This window comes from Scatophagus argus, chromosome 3 (assembly GCF_020382885.2).
Source record: "Scatophagus argus isolate fScaArg1 chromosome 3, fScaArg1.pri, whole genome shotgun sequence".
Lineage (NCBI taxonomy): Eukaryota > Metazoa > Chordata > Actinopteri > Scatophagidae > Scatophagus > Scatophagus argus.
In genome coordinates this window covers 20,721,092-20,743,367 of record NC_058495.1, presented here as the reverse complement: position 1 = coordinate 20,743,367, position 22,276 = coordinate 20,721,092, and the positions used below count along the sequence as shown (strand labels likewise).

The 22,276-nt window shown below is 41.1% G+C and overlaps 1 protein-coding gene across 2 annotated transcripts in view; it reads left to right on the top strand.

Annotated features, from left to right (window-relative positions):
- The window catches only part of cdh4 (cadherin 4, type 1, R-cadherin (retinal)), a 190,216-nt gene that overhangs the window by 77,308 nt on the left and 90,632 nt on the right, over window positions 1-22,276 (top strand). For both annotated transcript variants that reach the window (XM_046384615.1, XM_046384614.1), the window contains exon 3: window positions 1,795-1,818. In XM_046384615.1, coding sequence (XP_046240571.1) covers window positions 1,795-1,818 — 24 coding nt within the window. The remainder of the gene's footprint in view (window positions 1-1,794; window positions 1,819-22,276) is intronic.

The following is a 22,276-nucleotide window of genomic DNA, read 5'->3' as shown; positions in this document are numbered from 1 at the left end:
GAACAGGCTAGTACAACTGGTTCCTATATCACTTCATCAGCATTATAATCACGCTTAATTATTGTCTGTAAAATTTTAAGCAAACTTAGAAAATGGACATCACAATTCCCCAGAGCTCAATGTGTCATCTTCACATTGCTCCTTTTGTCCAACAAAGAAGTCCAAAAACCCAGAGGCTCCTCATTTACTATCATAAATGACTAAGAAAAGCAAATCTTTACATTTAAAAGCTCAAACCAGCAAATGTTTAAATAAAGCAGAGTGGTACAACTCCATCCAACATAGCTGCTTTAGGCTTAAAAAGAAATGTCAGTGAGATTTTTGGCATGTCGACACTGTGTCACTATAAATTCAGGCTGCCAAATATGAGAAACTATCCATGACAGCTTTCAAGTGGTGATTACATGTAGGATCTGACAGATTTTCCCATATGTCATCTATCAGATTCAGCATGTCACCCTCCTCAGCAAACCCTATAAACAACATACGGTGGAATCATCATCGTGCTCTGAAGAAAACTAAAACAGGAATAAGAGTTTACCGCCAGCAGTTGTGCAAGACTATACAGCAGTTCCTTGAGCTACATACTATGGCAGTATGCTAATCATTACAATGACAATACTGAGATTTATCAAGTTTATCCTGTTCACTTCGTTTAGTGTGTTAGCAGGCTAACATTTGCTACTTAGCATGAAACACAAAGTAGGCCGACATAAGACTATCACTAGTTAAGGTATTAGTGTGTCTGAGGATAAATGTTTAGGGATCAGTGAATATCAGCCCGTTAGTGTAGCCAGACGTAAAGTCACGGGAGTCAAGCATTCATCCTCTGAGGTCCGTGCTGCTGTTGAGATGTTTAAGTCTTAACACAAGTGTTAGTTTGACTGACATTGCCATCTGTTATGCCACTAATGACGCTAAAATTTGAGACAGTTCTCCTCAGTGCTTCTCAAGCTCTCAGACTTTTGTGAGATAGCAAAATTCACTGGCTAATATACAACATTATTATTTTGCTGTTGAAACAAAACTGTTTAAACTACTCCTAACAATATATATATGTTTTGAAAGATGCTGGCATTCATGCTAAAGCAGACTATCCTGGAGTTCAGAAAGCAAGTTTGTCTGGTAAAGTTTTTCAAAGTTTCAGTCATCTTTAAGGCTTTGTGGATTAAAAATGTAAGCAATAAATGCAGAAATAAGCCATGGAGATCGCTTCTGATCAGATTTCACTAAGCAACTGTTGGAGCAGACGAGAAGGACAGGAAACCAGGATATAGATGTCAAGAGCCTCCTCCTGTCATTCATCTGCAGTGCCAAAGTCTATACCACCCACAATGGTGTACATAAGTGTGTGCAGTGTGCATATGCAATATCCTGCAATTCTCCTGTGTTTCACTGAGTGAGCACTAGAGCAATATAGACATCACAACAAGTGTTTAAAATAATGATGAATCCCACTGCTTGAGGCAATGACAAGAAATATAAGCAAGATAACAAACTGGGTTCTGGTTAAATGGTGCTGCCTGGATAATCGTCAGAGACAAATGTGAGCGACTACGCAGTTGTGACAGCAAATTTTCGCCAATTGTAGCCCTGTGTTCTGTATATGTCACTGTCCGGCTATTGCCTGTGACTTTCCATTAATCCTCAGAAATTGATCTCTTTTGTCCTCTTGTTTAATGGTGACTTTAGTATTGCAATGCCACTTTTACTGAAGTCTATTATGTTCTAATCATCTTCTCTCTCTCCCCCCTTGCCCTTTTTCTCCGTCTCCCCCGTCTCTGTGTGTGACAGATACCGCCCTGTCCAGCGAACGTGGTGAGTACCGCAGCCGCACACTCCCTTGATTTGAAGCCATCTGTGTGTGGACTCTGCCAGCAACAGTGGATTGGCTTTTTGTGTTGATGTGGAAGGAACCATTCTCAGATGTTAGTCTCAGTGGGGGAGCACTGAGCCACAAACATTATTTGCATGACTAGGAAGCTATTTTCCTCTACATCACATTGCGTGTCACGACGAAATGTTGAAACGAGGAGGAAAAGCATCAAGTGAAGGAAATTATGAAAGCAGCATTCATGGACCCATGTGGCCAATCAGAACTTGAATTTAGCATATTTTCTCTGCACACATTTTGCCTCGACCTACTTAGTCAATTTACCCCCTTTTGACTCCAGTAGTATTCAATAAGGAGCCAATAAAGAGTATCCTGTTCCAGCCTTAGTGGAACACATCTCCATGTAGTCGAAATAGCAAGTAGATGGATTCCCCCACTGAGGCAGACTCTCTTTTCATTTTATTTTGAATTTGACTCCTCTCTGTTGTGCTGGTATTAACGGGCTCCTCTGCTTGAAGGAGCATTTTAACCACTCTGTCAAACAAGTTGAAAGAGAGAGTCCATCTGCAGTACTGGTTCTGCTTACCGTATATCTTTGAATTTTTTTTGCTGGTTTGTATCTGGTTTGTACTGTAAGCAATGTGAGAGAACGTGTCAGCCTCTTTTCTTCTGTGTGATTATAGATGTTCCCACTGCATGTCACCATCAGGGTTTCAGTATGGCACTAAGGCAGAAAGGGATCTTGCTGAACTTGCTCTCCACTCCATGAAGGATGGCGCTTTGGGGTGAAATTGTCGAGTTAAATTGGTGTGGTGGCACCACACAGTGTAGACAAAACACCACATACTGTGTGTCTGGTCTTTGAAACCTCAAAGTGGTGAGAGGGAAGAGAGCAGTAAAGCTGTGGTAAAGATAAAGCACTTGAGGTTTATTCTTGTGTGCCTGGTTAACCCTCATTTGCTGGTAGAGGAGACAGTGGTATGCAGCACAGTGATGCTTGTGTGATCAATTTTTTATTTCCAAGCTAGTGATTGTGTGGCATCCATCCATTTTCTATACCGCTTATCCGTCAGGGTCACGGGGGAGCTGGAGCCTATCTCAGCTGACTAAGGGCGAGAGGTGGGGTACAACCTGGACTGGTCGCCAGTCAATCGCAGAGTCAATCGCCAATACACAAAGACAGACAACCACACACTCTCACACCTAGGGGTAATTTAGAGTAGCCAATTAACCTAATGTGCATGTTTTTGGTATTGTGGGAGGAAGCTGGAGTACCTGGAGAAAATTCACGCAGGCACAGGGAGAACATGCAAACTCCACATAGAAGGGCCCAGACTGAGATTCGAACCTGGAACCCTCTTGCTATGAGGCGACAGTGCTAACCACTGCACCACCGTGCTACCTGATTTTGTGGCACTTTTTTTTCAGTCCAGTTAGTCAGAGCAAAGATGAGATAAGTCAAAATAGGCAAACATTGTATTCATCAAGAGTCTTATCCTTGACCACATCTCTGCCTTTCTTAACTGCCCTCCCACTCTAACATTAAAACATGTATGAGTTCTGTCATCTCCCAAACCTTCTTTCCTTTACTGTACTGAGCTCTGTAGTCACATAATGTGAACGATGTTCCACAATGAAAGAAGAAGACTGAAGTAAAGAATGAATTAAAAAGTAGATGAGATCATGAGAGGAAAGAGTGTTGGGCCAAGGTCTTTGTGCCCTTGGTCACATTATGCCAGCAGACAGCTGTCCAGCAGACCGTTTATCACTCACCAAAACATTCAGTTCCTGTTTTTTATACATGTGTTTTTATGAGAACATAAAGGTACAGTATATACCTGCAGTGCACAACCGGATATACTTGAGCTCCCTCCTTGTGTCTTCCTGTGCTTAACAAGCTCCTCTCTGCCCCCTCTGCGGTGATGGGGCGTATTGGAGTCGTCTGATAGGCCTCCTCAATGTGAAGTGGCTGCTGGCGCATCCTCTCCTCACTTAATTGGCTGTACCTGAGGCAGGAGGGCAAGGTGTAATTGTGATAAGAGAAAATGCAGTGCTTGGCTGGTTTTAGGGCCCTTATCTATAGACCCCAGATTGATTATGGTTTTTCTGCCAGTCATGCAAATTGTTCAATCCCATCAACTGCACTGGAAACCACCTTAACTCTGTCTTGGCCAAATGAATGCAATCTGCAAACTGTAAACCAAATGGTGCATGTACTGCTGATTAGGCTACAATTTTCTGATCAGTGACTTTCAGTTTTGGTCTTTTCTTGTTGTCTGTGCTCACAACGTTCTTTGTTTGTTTGTTTGTTTGTTTGTTTGCTTGCTTGCTAAAGGAACAGACATTACATTGGAGACAGTACAGTTTAGCATCTGGTGTACCATATGAACATCTTTTTATGGTGAAACTAACAAGGCTACACTGTTTCTTCCTGCAGTTTCATCTGAGCAATATAATTTCAAAAATCAGTATTCCTTTTAAGAATCAGAATTCCTTTATTTATTTATTTATCCCCGGGGGGAAATTCTTTTAAGGGCAAAATACATTCAAACAATAGTTTAACTTTGCTTTCTTGCAGCAAGAGCTTGATGAGACTGATATCACTCTTATGTCTGTATGCAAACTATGTTGCTACAACCAGCAGCCAGTTTAGCTTAGCACGGAGACTGGAAAGAGGGGGAAACAGCTAGCCTGACTGTGTCCAAAGCTTACAACCGCTATGCACCAGCACTTCTAAAGCTTGCTAATTATCATATTGTATTGCTTGTTGATTGTTTAATCACATATAATGTGTTAATTAGTGAGCTTTTGAAGTGCTGATAGCAGGATTTTGAAACTGTTGGACAGAGACAATATAGCTCTTTTCCTCTGCTGTTTTTCATCTGCCCCCAGTTAGCTAAGCGAACCATCTGCTATAGCAGACTGATACAAGAGTGGTATCAATCTTTACAACTTACTCTAAGCAAAAAAGAAAATAAGTGTAATTGTTAAAAAGTTGAGCTGTTGCTCCTGCTATACATCATATTTGACGAGTTTATGCCTCTGCACCGGATGTACCTGCTGTAAGACTATAGTCTCTCACGCTGTCTGTGTCTCCCCACCTCTTCTTCTCTTTCTTTGGTTTTGAGTAGTGGTCGGGGCTTGAAGAGTAGCTAATGGGCTGTGAAATGTCTCCAATCTAGAGCAACAACAGAAGCTAATGTCTCAAAGCCCTTCTGAAACAACACAAGCGGCAAAGAACCTTGACAGAGCAGCAAGAAAAAAAGGGAAGGGAAAACATCCCTGGTTTCCTCTGATGTGACAGAGAGGCCATTTCTGTCAGCATAATTGTAGAGAAGCCTTCCTAGTGGCCTTGGCGCAATAACGTAATTGCCTTCTGGAATAGATTGCGCTGCACTGTTGACTGCACTCTGTAGGGTTTCCTTTCACCGTGTAACACAAGATCCTGAACGCAGCTCAACAGTGGTCTGATATCTGCTGTTTCAATCTTTTTAGTCGCGTAACAGTGCTTAGTAGGGCAAATTCAAAGCTCAGGGATATCGACAGGGTGAAATATTACAGCTGGCAATTTTAGCCAGACAAGTTGATTCACCTGCATGGAGTCTGACAGCTAGTGCTCCAAGGAAGGGATGATGTTTCACAACATGCCCTATTTCTGATTATTTGAACTCATTTGAAGTGTAGTCTAGTTAATAATTTAAGCATTTATGTGTTTTATAACACAAGAGGGATAATACTAAAAAAAAAATACCTGTGTGGACGTGTTAGCATAAAATGCTTTTGCCAGGGAGAAGCTAGGTGGAATGCAACTTTTGATCATTTGCAAGCATTTTTCTCCAAAACGTGGTGAAGCGTGCGACCCCTTCTGCTTCTCTTCCCCCTCAGTACCAATTAAAGCTGTTTTTCTGCAGCAGATATTGAGCTGATGAAGACAGCCACTAAGAGCTCTTGAAGTAGAGTCACACAGGACCTGTATGGCAGATGGTTTGTGCAAGAGTATGAGCAAAGAGAGAAAGGAGCAAAGAAGGAAACAAACAAGCATAAAGATGGCAGCCTGTCTCCAGTGAGCAGCTCCTATTTCCTATCCAATTTAAGACTTGCCATTTCCACATTTTCAAACTTTTCCTCAAAAATGCTGTCAAACCTGCAGGAGACCAGGGAAACATAAGATCTTGTTCTGTGGAGAATTTTTGCACTCGCTCTTCCAAAAACTATTGAGACAACCCAAAAAAATGTGCTGGGATCTGCTTGATCTCACGGCTTTGACCAGTTCTCCCAGCTGAATGGAGACAAGCTATGCTCCGGCCTTTTGCTACAAAGGCTGAAACGGCAAAGAGTCAAAGCACAGAGGACGCAGCCTAATGGATACAAGTCAGGCCTTCCTCAAGAGATTACATGTTTCAAAAAGATAAGGATTCATCAGTATTTTTCCAGAGAAAAAAAAAACATTCATTTTGTGATGCACATGAGAGCATACAGGAATCTTGCTGGCTTTGTGCTGAGGTTCAGAGCATACAAACATGGAGAGATCATACACAACACTAGCATTTCTTCACAGTCGGACCACTTTACTGTGCAGTGTGTTTTTCACACTGTGATTCACCCGTGATCACTTCTCCTTTAATCATGAGTGTTTCAGTTGAAAGAGCTGCCAACTTTCATCATTATATAGAGCATCAGAAAATAATTAAATATCATGTTTGTTGTCGAACTTTGGAGTGATTTTTGTCTCTGCATTGTCCTCAGCTTACATCTCCACACAGAGACCTATTTTCAGCCACGGTGTATACTAGACCAATTAGTACACACACTGGGGACTAATGATGCCACATTTCCTGGGGTTAATTATACCAACATTACGTGATAATATGAGGAACAGGAAATGGCAAAGCACACTTTAGTATCTCTCCTATCTCACTTTGGGAAACTTTTGCCTCTCCAGATCTCCCTCTGTCCCTTTATATATCTCTGCTCTCTCCTCAGCCTGGTAGTTTCAGCCACATCCTCCCCTTCTCTCAGCAACAAGGCTGGATCGCACAGAAGCATTAAGGGACTGTGAGACAACGCTGGTACAGGCAAATCCCTACACAAATTAGAATGTAGAGACCATTATTAAAGCCAATTGTCACTGCCTCCTACCAACAGTTAAATTACAATGTCTCTTGAACAGAAAGACGAGCAGTTTTTATTACCCCTGTTTTCCCTCCTTGGCAGAGCTTCGCACTGGAGTGATGCAGCTTTGGAACTGTGTCATTGTTCAAGATCTGGGGTGGAATTATAATGCACTACTGAGCTGACATTCGCATGAGGCCTGGCCCTCAAAGATGCATACTCATGATTGGCACCCGGTTTTGCACAAAGAGCATTAAATTTCATTTTGGAAAAAAAAAAAAGAAACCCCAATGTTTTTCCACACATTTTTATCTCAGATGCTTAGCTTCTCAAAGGCGCACAAAATACTCAAGTTTGCTTTCATGTGAAGTATGCTGAGGAACTCTTGCATTTGGTGCTTTTCTCTGCCAAACGGGTACTTCAGCAGGAGCGATTTGCCTGTCAATCAACTCTACCTTTCAGCGTTCCTTACGTGCACTGACTTACTTTGCTACTTTGAGCATGTAGGCTATTGCATTATGTGTGCAAAAGAGTGTGCATGCTGCATATGTGCATGTGTGAATGCATGCCAGACGTTTTATGTTATAAGTACTAATCTGTCACTTCTGTGAGATTACTGCTCGAGCTAAGTACATACGGTGCGTGTCAGCGTCCTCGCTGACAGAACCTGCTGAGTTCCTGTTTCCTTGACGTTTATTCTAACCACACTTCTCTCTATGTTACCGAATTATTTTAATCGACATTAGCTTGACACATTAATATCATTTAAAGTCTCTCCGACTCGTTTCTCGGCTGCTGCAATTTTTCCTGTTTAGAGGCAAATTTGGTATGTAGAGCACCTCCAGTCTCTGTGGGCCTTTTTCCATTAACGACATAACACTGTTGTGTAATTATTGCTCATCTGCACTTGAAAGCAGTAACACCACTAAAAGCTGAAGAATTCTCTAATGATATTGTTACAGTTCCATCCAGTTATTTTGTTAATACACTCAACTCTGCTCAAAACCATGTTTTTTTCTTCACATTTGAATGTTTGAGCTGTGCACTATGCACAATGTTGTACTGTAGAGTTTGACAGCAGCCTGTTTTCACATTAATTTACTGAAAGTAGGGCTGCCATAATTAGTCAGATAATCAATTTGTTGGTTGAAAAAAAATTACCTTTCAGCTATTTTAATAATCAGTTAAATTTTCACAAATTTTTCAAGCGCAAATGTCAAACATTTGCTGGTTCCAGCTTGTTAAGTGTAAGGATTTGCTGCTTTTCCTGGTCATATATGATTGATTATAAATAATTAATTGTGAAAATAATTGTCAGATTGATTGATAAGGGGTATCAATAGTGGCGGCCCTAACTGAAAATGAAAAGTTTCTCTGTGCTAATTGAAAATTCAGTTTTAGAGAGGGGGCTCATCGTAAGTAGGTTTGAAGGCAATCCTCGTCCAATATTCAACCTAAATGAAGATTAGGGTTAAGGTTGGGACATTGAGAAAGGACTTTTCATCATAGTAGGAGACATCTCCTGTGAAGTAGTTCATCTTTTGAAATGACACAGTTGCATATTCATAGTTTTTTTAATGAGGGTGAAGAAGCAGTTGAATTTAAGTATTTTGACAAGATCATAGAACTTTGTTGTGAAAAAGAACATATGAGAAACACATTAGTCACGTTATACATTTTACAATATGTCTCCTGTGATCTTTATTATGTAAATATTAATATTGTTAAAAAAAACATTTGCACAGCAATCAAAACTGTGCCTACACTTTGAGTAAGATATTAAGTGGTTATATTTATTGTCTGTCTATGAAAGTCAGTGCTGAATGTTTAGTTCACATACATCAACTTGTTATATTACGGTTAAGGCCACCAAACAAAAGTTTATTTTTATCTTGGGAGTAATAGCTCCAGGACTACACTGTAATGCATTGCAAAGTATTACCACTCATTTTTACATAGAGAGAGGAACTAAGCTGTGAAACACTTTGTAATGTATTCTCCCTGGAAAAGAGAAATGAAACGAGTGGCTTCTGTGAAGTATGAAGAGGCGTATTTTTCTCACCTATGACAAACTCTAATTTCCTCTGCTCCCTAGTCACGCAACTGTCAAAACCACTTTAGCGTTACAGTTTTCTCCCTCATCACAGCACATCCAGCATCCACCTGTGAGTCAGGCATGTAGGGCAGCATATGGCCGCTGACATTTTATGAATAAGAGACTTAAAGATAAAAACTAGGGGAAAAACTCACTAGGGATGCTCAGAGATTCATGTAGTCCATGTTGTCTGTTGAGGTGTTGGGACACTTCATCCAATGTGCAATCTTTTACTTAAGTTGACCCATCATTTTAGACACTTAACCGTCAAGGCTGTAACTGTGGAGTCAACACACACGCATACACAAACAGAGAAAAAAATTGAAAATTTGACAACTCATTTCCTGGCTGTTATATTTTCCTGTTTCTTTTTTTTTTTTTTAATAATGTCTATTACGCATTATATTACATTGTTTTGTTTTTACTGTTTCTCTTTTTTTCCTCTTCTAATTTCATTGTAGTTTATATAATGGCAAAAATTAGGGATTGATTGAGTACAATTATGAACACAAATCTATGCATTGTCATATGAAGACAAGTCCAGAAATTGTGACTTAGGTCTCCCAAATTGTTGTTTGAAGCTATATATTTAGGTTTAAGTAAACATGTGTGGGCAGGAGTGGAGTTTGCTCTGCTCCACTTTCTTCTTCCCCACCTCTGGTCCTATACTCCCTTCTCCTCCCCAGTCATCTCTTTTCCTCTCCTCTCTTTTTCATCAGCTTTTCTCTTTTCCTCTAGCCATTCGTATCGACAGTGATATAACCAGTACAGTGTTTGACATTGATTGTACCTACCCAAAGGAGCCAAGCAGTGGCTTCTGCTGAAGTACAGCAACACCACTTGGACAAATCACACACAGAGTTTCTGTAATACTTAAACTGGTAGTGATAATAATGGCAATTTGTTAAACCTGGAGTGCAGGACTTTTTTTATATAAATGAATGTTCATTACATTCAAGCGCTTGCCAGACAAGTTCACAGAAAGCTGATTAAGCCACTTGATAAATCTCTGTAGGATTTTAAATTGTATCCGTAGCAAATTTCTCAAGCTGTGTGGGATGTGCCCCTCCCCCCATTATATATTATAATTACTACCTTGTCAGGTACTTTCTGCCTCATCTGCATCAACTTCACACTGTGTTCAACAAACGCCAGTACTTTTGATTGAATTGCAGTTTGTATTAGAGTGAATTCAGTTTCATTGTTCAGTATTTATGTTGTCGACATAAACCATGGTAATAATATGTCTATATGGAGAGCATTGCCACTGGGTTGGCCCACCTAGAATGAAATACCTCAACAAATATTGGATGGATGAAATTTCGAATAGACATTCATGGTCTCCAGAGGGTGAATCCTCAAATTTGGCAATTCCCCTAACTTTTCTTCTTTATCCATTACGACTTTGACATTTATGATTTTAGCCCAAACATCTCGCCAACTAGTGGATGGATGGCCTTTATTGTGAGATCAAAATTAGCAACATAGCAAATTTTAGTCTGCTAACACAGTAAACCAAGATGGTTGTACCATTAAACATGCTTAACAGCATTTTGGCATTGGCATCATTGTAAGCAACATGTTGATGTTGACGACATTTAGCTCAAAGCAGCACTAGCAAGGCTGTTCTATTTAATCTCATTTAATGATGAAAAATTTAGTAAAAACAATTGTGAACACTGTACAGTAACACTGCACTGTATATTTATCGCTTAATTTAGCAACTCTCAAGGAAGAAGGAAAATATGTGGTGGTGTAGATTGTGTTGTTTCTTAGGTAGCCTATTAAGTAGTTGTTTTTACTTTTTGTTTTTTTTTTTTACTTTCATACATAAAGTCAGATATGTGCTAGAACAGTGAAAGAATAAGCATTAAAAAGAGTTATTGGTTTTATAAGCTGGATTTTCCTTGGAAAGCAGCCCATTTTTGTGACTCACCTCAATTGACCCTCTTGTTGCCCTGTCCTCATCCTTCATCATCGTTTCCATGCACTATCGTATCAATGCCTCAATTCTTTTTGAATTGATTGAACTGTTCTGCACCACTGATATTTTTCATTTTAGGGCCGGAGGAAAGACAGCGTATTGCTGGCTCAACCTTTTCAAACAGCACCTGTACAAACTGTTTTTCTTCACCCCACTCTTACAGCTCCATCACTCTCACTCTCACCCACTCCGTAGATTAGGTCTGCACTTCGCGAGCAGAAGAATGAGGCCAGCTAGAATCAAACATTAATCAGCTGCTGTTTCATAAGACAGAGGGAGCGCCTGCACTCCCTGGGTCCCCCTCCTTCTTGCCCTTAGCCTGCCCTTCCACCGAATGTTAATGTGACTGCCATTACTCATTTATGAGCTGCCCGCTGCTCGCTGTCCAGAACCTGGTGTCCAGTCCTGGGTTGGCATGGCAGGCATACTGCAGGTGGACGGCTGTGCCAGGGCATTTAACTGTGCCAGGGTCAGGTCTGTTGTTTAAAAAGAACATGGTTGGGTGGGCCCTGCTGTTTAACTGCTGAAAATGGGACTCTGGTGTTATTGAAGAGGTAGACAGTTGTGAATATGGTGTCATACTTACAGGATGTGATATGCAGTATAGAGTAACTAAACACAATTAGAAAACAACACTGTCATCAAAACTGAAATGATCGCTCATTTGCATTAGACCAAATGTAAGCTGTCCAATTTTTAATCGCGAAATGGGCAATATGATATGATGGATTCACATTTGGACTGTTGTAATTGGACATAAATCTTGCTAAATTGCCTCCATGGTGAGACTAAGTACCTGGATATGTGCAGCTTTGAAGAGTGTGAGCTGAGTGGTTCTCGGTATCTAGTCCACAGAACACAGCAGGAGTCTTTCTTATTCTTAGTAGCGACATCAATAAAGAAGCAAGTCTGGGCAAGGTGAGACACAGAGACACTCTCTCCTGACAGCATGTGTGCCATCAGTGTCAGGCCACTTGACAGAAATTAATGAAAAGAGGTATGGGCTTTGTACACATGTGACTAGAACATGCTGTATGTGTGTAAAGAGAGTCAAGATAAAGAGTGAGGAAGACAATAATAAGGAGGAAGGTGAAGACTGAATGTATTTGTGTAGCAGTTATTTTTTTCTCCGTGCTGCTGTACGTTCACATGTTGCAGCAACACTAAAAGTGTTGCTTAGTGTGAAGCAGGTGATGATCCAGGATCCAACAGAGTGTCACGCGATCCTGTTTCCCACATGGCTTTGCTCTGTGTCTCACTTTTCCCCCTATGGCACTACTGCTTCAGTGGAACTGAGTGGATTCAGTCCAGTAAAGCTTTCACTGTTTCCATGCATGTTTAATGCCTTTACAAGAGTTACTACGGATGGCACTCTCCAATACATGTCAGCTTTTTTTATTGGTGTTACTGTGTTCCCTGTTTCATACAAATTGGTTCCCTTTCAAACATACCGAGGAGCTTTTAACAGTGTTTTTACATGCTGAGTGAGTGTAGAGGTTGGAGAAGCGGCTTGTGATTGGAGGGTCGCTGTCTGGATTCTCTGGATCAGGTGGTGAGGTGAATAATCAACGCTCTCCTCCCTCCATTATTAACAGTTGACATGCCCTTGAGCAAGGCACCTAACCCCCTAACTGCTCCCCAGGCGCATGGCAGCCCACTGCTCCTATATGTGTTCACTGCATGTAATTTGCTGGGTGTTACATGTGTGTTCAACCAAAGGTGGGCTAAATACAGAGGAAAAATCCAGTGTATGTAAAAAAGTTATAGCCTTTATAGGCTAAGTTACTCCACTGTTGCTGTTGCACATGAGGAAAGGGTGTACAAACGGGGTTTCATGTTTATTTTAAGAAAACTTGCCCAAGGAGGCTGTCTTCTCCTTCATCTCTCTCTTGCCTATGGTGCCTCATATATTTGTGGCCTTGGGGGGGATTCTCAGCATGCAGCAGAAAGAGGAAGTGTGTAGCCTGTGGCTAAAAGGTAGATACTTCTCCTGGAGTGTTACACAGTGCTCATACAAACATGTATACTTCTCTCCTATGGGAGTACTAATCCCCAAGAGATGAAAGCAGACTCCCACTGCTCTCTGATCCCTGTGTCCTGCTGTGGCGCTTCATTTGGTGCCTGGCGGAGAGAGACAGGTCCAGTTTGTACTCCCACACATGGTGTCCTTGACCGAAGCACAGATGTGATTTAGGCCAAGCCCCATGCTGATCCAGAAGGTTCCCTATTAGAAATCGATGTTGGTTTGACGGCCCTTTCATTCAAGCGCTTTGTGGTGTATCTGTATCATCATAGAGGAAAAATATGGGCGGGGAGGGAAAGACAGAGAGAGAGAGACAGAGAGAGAGAGAGAGAGAGAGAGAGAGAGTGTCTGTATGCATACTGAAGACCTCCTCTCACCTCCCTGAATCATGGCGTTTCCTCGTGGGAAGCCAGGTGTTAATGCTAGATTAACTATCTCCTCTTCATTATAGGAAAGAGAGTCCTCTGTTCAACCTTAATGCTTTGAAGTGGTGCAAAGTTCACTCAGAGTGCACTGACCATGTGTGCTTTTATTGGATTTGCATGTGTATATATGTGTGTGTGTGTGTGCAATCTCAATTTAAAAAAAAATGCCGTGTGAAAGGTTAAAAGAATGCATTGATTTGCAAATGAAAATATAGATTTAAACATGCACTCATTGTTGATTTGATGCCAGTAACACACTCCAGAGGCAAGTTTAGTAATGTGTTTTATCAGCTTTCCATATAACAGCACTGTTATATGCTGTTTGGGAAATGAGGACGCTAATTGTTGAAGTTTTGAAAGTAAAATTATGTCTCATTCTTGCTCTGTATATGATTTAAGTAGCTCAGCAGTCTGGTTCTGTAAGAAGGCCAGTCTAGTACCCGAAAAAGACAACATCTGGATGGCAGCATATTTTGCTCCCAAACAATTTAAGATGTGGACTCATCAGAGCAGAACACACTTTTCCAATTTGCATCAGTCCGTCTCAGACATTTCAGGTTGTGTTCAGGTTGAATTTTGCTTTGCATGGTAAAGTCTTAACTTGCATTTGAACATTTGTAGATGCAGTTCAATGAAAATGGTTTTCAGAGGTGTTGCAGAGCCCATGTAGTCAAATCCTTCATACAGTCGTGCTAGTTTTAGGTCTTGGTACCGGTTTTCAGCCTTGCCCATCACATACAGAGATTTACAGCGTGATACTGTGAATTGTGGATGGTGAAAATCCTAAAATTGCATTCAGAAAATTGGTGAGCCTCCCCCTCGTTCTTGCTTTTGACCCACTGAGCCTTTCAAGGATGCCCCTTTCATACCCTGTCATGATAAAAACACCTGTTATCAACTAATCAAACAGGTTAGTGTACCTGTGGAATGTTCCAAACAGGTGTTTAGGTGTATTCTACAACTTTCCCAATCTTCTGTTCCAGCTACCTCAATTTTCTCAAAAACATGTTGCTGGCATCAAATTCAGAATAAGCATATAGTCGCGAAAATCAATGAAGTTGATATTGTGTCTGTACTGCTTTCAGGTAAATACACTATATTGCCAAAAGTATTCACTCACCCATCCAGATAATTGATTTTGAGTGTTCCAATCACTTCCATCACCACAGGTGTATAAAATCAAGCACCTAGGATGCAAACTGCTTCTACAAACATTTGTGAAAGAATGGGCCGCTCTCAGGAGCTCAGTGAACTCCAGCATAGTATTGTGATAGGATGCCACCGGTGTACCAAGTCCAGTCGTGAATTTTTCTCGCTACTAAATATTCCACAGTCAGCTGTCAATGGTATTATAACAAAGTGGAAGCGATTGGGAATGACAGCAACTCAGCCACAAAGTGGTAGGCCAAGTAAAATGACAGAGCAGGATCAGCGGATGCTGAGGCGCATAGTGCACAGAGGTCACCAACTTTATGTCAATCGCTGCAGACCTCCAAATTTCATGTGGCCTTCACATTAGCTCAAGAACAGGGCGTAGAGGGCTTCATGAAATGGGTTTCCATGGCTGAGCAGCTGCATCCAAGCCATACATCACCAAGTGCAATGCAAAGCGTTGGATGCAGTGGTGTAAAGTACGCCACCACTGGACTTCACTGGACATGCCACCACTGGCTCCTCCACTACTCAGGAGCAGTTTGGGGATGGTCCTTTCCTGTTCCAACATGACTGCGCGCCAATGCACAAAGCAAGGTCCATAAAGTCATGGATGAGTGAATTTGGTGTGGAAGAACTTGACTGACCTGCACAGAGTCCTGACCTCAACCTGATAGAACATCTTTGGGATGAATTACAGCGAAGACTGCGAGCCAAGCCTTCTCGTCTGACGTCAGCATCTGACCTCACAAATGCACTTCTGGAAGAATGGTCAAAAATTCCCATAGACACACTCCTAACCTTGTGGAAAGCCTTCCCAGAAGAGTTGAAGCTCTTATAGCTGCAAAGGGTGGGCCGTCGTCACATTAAACCCTATGGATTAAGAATGGGATGTCACTGAAGTTCATATGCGTGTAAAGGCAGGTGAACAAATACTTTTGGCAATATAGTGTATATTCATTGAAAAGGATTAGTAGAATCACATTGCTTTGTATTACACACAGCATTTTGTATAATACATAACCAATGTGTTAACTGTTTTGGAATCTAGGATTGTACATGTGCATGTCCAGTCAGTATAATTGTGTACCTCTGAACCAGCAGCACAACGAAGAGAATACTTAAATACGTGCACTTCAGCACTACTAAATGGGGAGGAATAAAAGGGAATATTTCCTGAAAGCTGTTTCATCCTCCATGAGGAGAAGCTCAGTAATAACCTTCACTGCGACACATCCTCGGCCATATTGAGAGCTGCTGTGGCTGCAGACTGATGTAGGTCTTTGTTATTGTTCTTTCCAATGTCATGAATTTTAAAGAACAGATAATAAACCCCAAGGGCCCTTATTCAGCACAACAGCCCTTAATAAGGAAATTGCCAACCTATGTCCCGTACATTTAATCACAAATACATTCCAGATGGCTATCTTCAGTTCTGATTACATCCTTAATTCTCTGCTTGACTGCGAGTCTAAATGGGAACATTCCTTCAGAGAAAGAAAATAAAAGACTCAGCAGTAAGAGATTGTTCAGGGCGTCCCTGCAAAGGTATTCGGTCTTTCCCGCACCTGAAGCCCACCTGGTTTTATAAAGCCAGAGGTGGTGCGTAAAATCTTATGGCATGGTGTTTTATATGTGAGCACTTCAAGAGAGAAGAAGAGAGAACAGAGGAGAGCTGGGACACTAAAAGGACTGTGTACAATTTTGTAAAAATGGAAAAGCATGTTAAAAATAGGAATCTCAAATCATTATAATGACTCTCTTACACCCTCACGCTAATGTCTGAAACTCAGTGTGACACTGCACATTAAATTTGAAGGTAATTCTAGTTATGGTCAATAAACAAAAAGCTTCTGGTTTTGTCAACACATTTCCAGACACTGTGTCAAGTTTTGCGGGCAGTTGTTCAACACTTTGTTTCCTTGGTGAGAGTTAAATTAGAAAATCGATACTCTCATATCTGTACAGTAAATATAAAGCTTGATCTTGTGACCTTTCGAAAGAGTCAAGCTTGATGTTTCCCCTTATTGTAGTGTTTAAGCTAACTGGCTGTTGCCTCCAGCTGGCGATGTCTTGATTTCTTCATCATACTATTCATCTCCCAAAATGCTGAACTGTTTTTTACAGTAAACACATTCAGAGCCGCAGCTAAGTGGAAGACATAGAGAGGCAACAGGTGGCAAGACAGACTTCAGTGGGAAATGTTAAAATTTGTTGGGCACATCATCTGTCGTCTTGCTTTATTGTGTCAGTTATCACCATCACAGTTAACTGAGTGACATTGTGGTAGGCTATATTTAAGTGCCCTGCATAGCACCTCAGAAGAAGTCCAATAAATCTGCTGTTAGAGCCTAACAGCTCACAGCTAACTCGCAGCCTAGTTTAAAAGTTGTATCCCATTTCACTGGGTAGGTTAGCTGCAATCAGCACCTCCAGTTTCACCTTAGCAGAACACATTGCGCTGTACTTTAACCTGCTGCAAAAACAGGTGGCACATGGTCTCCATGCAAAAGGACACCTTTTGCAAGCTCATAAATAACTATGGTGAATGTTTGGGCTGTGTAGAACACATGGGGGTCACCTCCGCACAAGTAGGGCAGTGTTGTCCTTGGAGAGTTGGGGTGCATCCTCCCTCTGTCCATCGAGAAGTGGCTGCCATCAGCAGGTTTAGAGCAGGAGGCGGCTGGTTAATATTTAGGACGAAGCGCATTGAACATTAGTTTTCCCCCCAGGCTCTCCTTTCCTCTCTCTCTCTCTCTCTCTCTCTCTCTCTCTCTCTGGTGCCAGCTATGCGACAGGTGTCTTTTCAGCCTGGGATGTGATAAATGAAAGGCCGTTTGTCTGGAGCAGAAAATAAAATGCACCCTGCAGGGTAACAAATAAAAACAGAGCTTCGAGACATCTTGAACTGGATTAATCAAACAGTGAAATGAGCTCTCCTGAGAGCCTGCCTGTGAAGCCATTTATGAAAACAACTTCTCTATTAGTCACTCATTAACAATATGATTAAGTAGTTATATCACAACATCACCCTTGTAGATGTGTGCATTTTTGTATTTTGTCTTGGCTCCACTGCACCTGTATTAGCACTTTTCACAAATCCTGTTGACAATTTGTAAAAATTCTTGATTTTAAAAAACAAGTTTTGATGTGAGTTTTCTCAACTAATGGTCTTAATGATGATGACTTTTTGTGTTAACACATTATGTAGCTGCGCATTTATTGCAGTGTCAACTCATAAAAATGTAACTTAACCTCATTACACGAGTGTGTGTTTTTGTCATCATTACTGGAGGAGTTAATGATGCTGAGAGAGAAGGACGCTGCTCTGGGTTGGCTGGAGGGACAGAAGACATGTACCTGCCTTCTCCTGAGACACTCATTAAGCAGCACAGTGCTCACATCACATTGCTGCCTGGGTCCACAGAGGACTGCATTAGCTGCGTGTTTATATTTCATTGCATGCACATGCAAGTATTTGCCTTGTGGGGCAATGAAAGCAGATGCCTAAATAGTCTTGTCAAAGAGATAAAGTAAGGGCCTCTATAGCATTGAATGGACTGGTGGTTCTCAGCTGGTGGAAAATTAAATTGTGACCAAAGTTTGATTTTCAATCGGCTACAACCCACAGACTCTCCCATTCACCTGCAAACAGACACCAGTGGCCACACCCTCAGGTGTCACGCTGCGGTGATAATAATGAGTAATCAAACTGGCCCCGCAATATATTCTTTTTATTTATTTTTTTTGCTGATGCTGAAGCAAATTTTCATTCTTTTTGCACCTGTAGTTAGTACAGAATTGCTAAAATTACTGCAAATCACTGGTACCTTTACTTTCATCTTGTACCCATGTTTTTTTCTCATAACAAATGGAGAATTACATGAACACATTTTGACAGTGCATTTTCAGACATTACATTGAGGCCACACATAGAAATGCATACACTTTCACACACACAAATGCACACATGCGCACACAAACACGTCTCCTTATCCTGTCCACCCCCACACAAATTCACCTGGTAGAACAGAGTGACCTCGTTCTGCCAGAACCCTTCAGTCATCCTCAGTGCACTCACTCTCTCTCTCTCTCTCTCTCTCTCTCTCACACACACACACACACACACACACACACACACACACTTGCCTCTCACTCTGCAGTGTTGAGTGCAGGCTCCCAGCAAGCATGCTCCCACAGCGGACCTGTTAAGTGATTAGCTCAACACTGCACACTGCTGCTACATTTCTTTGCTGTACATATTCTAACACGACCTATAGTTACCTGTACTACTTTGATGGGTGGCCGATTATCCACACTGCGGCGGCCAGTGAAAACTGGGTCTTTTCAGGGGGCCCAGTGTTTGCTGAGAGGTCTGACAACAAAAATTGCATGATTGTGCGTATGTGCATGAAGGTCAGGGGCGATGCACAGACATTTTAGGGGGCTTAATTCAAAAACGTACACACATGAACATACTTGGGCACTCAGATCACTTTGAAAAAACAAAAAAACAAAAAACATATATATATATATATATATTCCAAATGTAGGGTACAGATGTTACTCATCGAAAGATGCTACATGAGGTGATTTATGCAGCTCTTATGTGTCTTATGTCTCCTTATTCAAATGTGACTTCTTATAGATGAGCACGAAAACCTTTTTGAGTTACCTTTTTGCCTTATACATACATTTCTGTTAAAAGCTTTTCCATTTGGGCTTGCCAGTTAGGCACATTTTTTTAAATCCTATAAACAAGTCAACTTTTCCTGCTAGTATTAGCAATATAAACAATGTGCACTACTCAGATAAAACACTTAACTTTAACTTAGTTATGTCTGTGTAGATTCTCAGTCGTCCAGCTCATCTTGCATCGGACAGATTAAGTTGGGGCAACTGGACTTCAATTTAAGTACAAAGACATTTCACCTCTCATCCAAAAGGCTTCTTTAGTTCAAAACCAAATCAAACCAAACACATTTTGACACTGTGTGCTGCCTTTATGTTAGTTGACTAAATAACAAGAACTATTGGGTATAAAATTTTGATACCGTAAATCTTGATTTAAGGCAGTAAAACACCAACACAATGGTCACATTCCTCTTTGACTGAGAGAAACACGTGCCACATCTTAAGATGATGGCAACAACAGCAACAATACCATGAGTATTTCTTTATTCAGTATAGAACGGACATTGGCCAAAGTAATGGCTTGAGCTCCTTTTGCCGTATACAGTGAGCATCCTAGTGACATTTCATGTGAACATATAGTCATGGTCCTGCATGTGTGGACGTGCACTTCATGCTATTTTTTGTATTTTAATTGTGTGTATTTGACTGTATCCGATATCGATGCTCAAGTAAAGATTTCCGCCAGCATTCGTGGCCTTTTACGCTGTTGCTGTTACAGTCTGGTGTTATCACAAGCTTACAAAGTGTGGAAGGTTAACAATTTCAGATTTGTTTCTGCACTCTCAAGCTCTCTGCTGGCTCTGTTAAACATAACAATCTTCCACAGTGCTTTCATTCAGTTAGTGCACCGCTGAACTTCAAGACCCATTCAACATGAAAAGCACAGGGGAATAAAGAATAGAGTGACCTAAGATCTTACTAATCATTTATTAATTTGTGTTGTAGGGTTAACCCACTTTATAAAAGTCACTTAGAGCCTGAAGTAAAACCAGGTGAATGAAAATTAAGATTATTAAAGGAATTGTTTTATACTTGTATCAGGCCTCCTTACATAATGCAAGTCATTTTACTTTGTGATGCTTCAGTGTATTAGTAGCCACTTTGAGATCTACTTTGGTCTTGAAGTGCACATTTCACCATGAACATGAGTCACCTCTCTCTTTCTGCCTATTTTTATCTGATCACAAGCTCCCCAGCGTCCTTGCTAATTTTCACGCGTTCCTCTTTTATTTTCTTCTCTCTCCTCGTTCTTTTTATCTTATCCTCGCATCTCTTTTACTTAATCCTCCTCATCTTTTAATGTCGCCTTCGCTTTTCACTTCACCCCTTATTGCTGCCTCCAAAATACTGTGACTTACTGCGTTAATAACTGTGGCCTATTAACTGACAGAGACGTCTCAGGGGAGAACCACTTGTCCTTAAATTATACATGATCGCTCGCTCAATTTGTCTGCCTCTCTCTCTCTCTCTCACATGGTGAATGTTTCTTTATTTCTCTCCCTAATCGTACTGTATAAGGTCAACATAATCACTTTTTTAATGGGTTACACTGAAGAAAAAACAATAGTGGGAAGGAATCGCAGTGCTTCCAACAGTAACTGTTGTGGGTGCTGCTGGTTATATTTATTGAACATTTTTAAAGAATACATTAAGGAATTATTTCTGTGCATTATTTCTTATATTAACATTTAAGATTAAGTTATTTAATTCTCCACCTTTTGGATTTATTAAAAACAGACTTGATCTCAGAGCGTTGCATCCTCCACGGAAGCTCTGACGCACATTAAGTGGAGAAATGAGAAATTGTGACTCCGATGGCAGAAGGATGAAGCATCACAAACTGTTTTAAAGGCTTATCTTTGTGTAAAATGAACTAAAAATATTATGTCTGTCGTAGTTCATAAGCAGATAAAAGCCATTCTTAAAATTAATAAACAAACACCTGATCTGTGGAGAGCACACACACGCGCACACACACATGTGCGCAAAACAAAAGCAGGCAGAAAAACAAATGTCGTACAGTTCAAGCAGTAATGATATTTATTTGTAATTATTAAACAACCTCATGGCAACCTCGTTAGTTGGATCGATGTTGTTTGCAGGACTGCCTCTGTGAGGAAGCGTGAGGTGCAGTGGAGAAATGTTTAGAAATGTTTTAGCGTAACTTGAATGCATTTGGTTTACTCTCTATTCCAAATGAGGGAATACGAATGGGTTCGCTTGGTGCGTCTCCACCTCCGTCAGTCCACTCGTGAAGAGCTCCGAAGTCGCTCCGCTTTCTCCCACCTGTGGCACAAACACTCTGCCACGATAAGCACCCTTTGGCTTCTACTTTTATGTTGAATGACATCCTTTTATTTCTGAGCCAGTAGCATTCACTACATCTGCCACATGTTGCCACTCCTGACACCTTCTTGGCATTTGTAATGTCCACGCTCTAATGTCCAAAAAGAGCTTTTCTCTCTGTGTTTGCTGTGATCGTCTCCATGCAGTCAATATGAATGAATATTAATTTGAAGCATTTCACTGGCTATTTATAGGTGTGTCACGTTTTGGGCTGCTGGCTCTGTTTCTCTGCAGAGTGTGTGTCATTATGAGTAGTAGGGAGGGGTAGTGTGAAGGGAGACTGTCCACTAGTGAATCAGTTGTGGGTGGTTTTGTGTTCTCAAATGGATTAAAAGATAAAAAGAAAGATGCTAAAATGGACCACCAACTAAACTTTGGCAGCCATTATAATAGGTAGGTACAACGTGTCAGGAGGTACAACAGGTTGTCACTTGTCAGAAGGTTGGTGGTTCGATCCAGGGTCCTCCAGTGTGCATGTTGAAGTGTGAACGGGTGAATGCGACAGTAGTGTAAAAAAGCATTAAGGGGTCAGTATGACCAGAAAAGTGCTATATTAGTGCAGTTCATTTACCATACAAATTCTATATGTGAGAAACACATGATGTGTGTG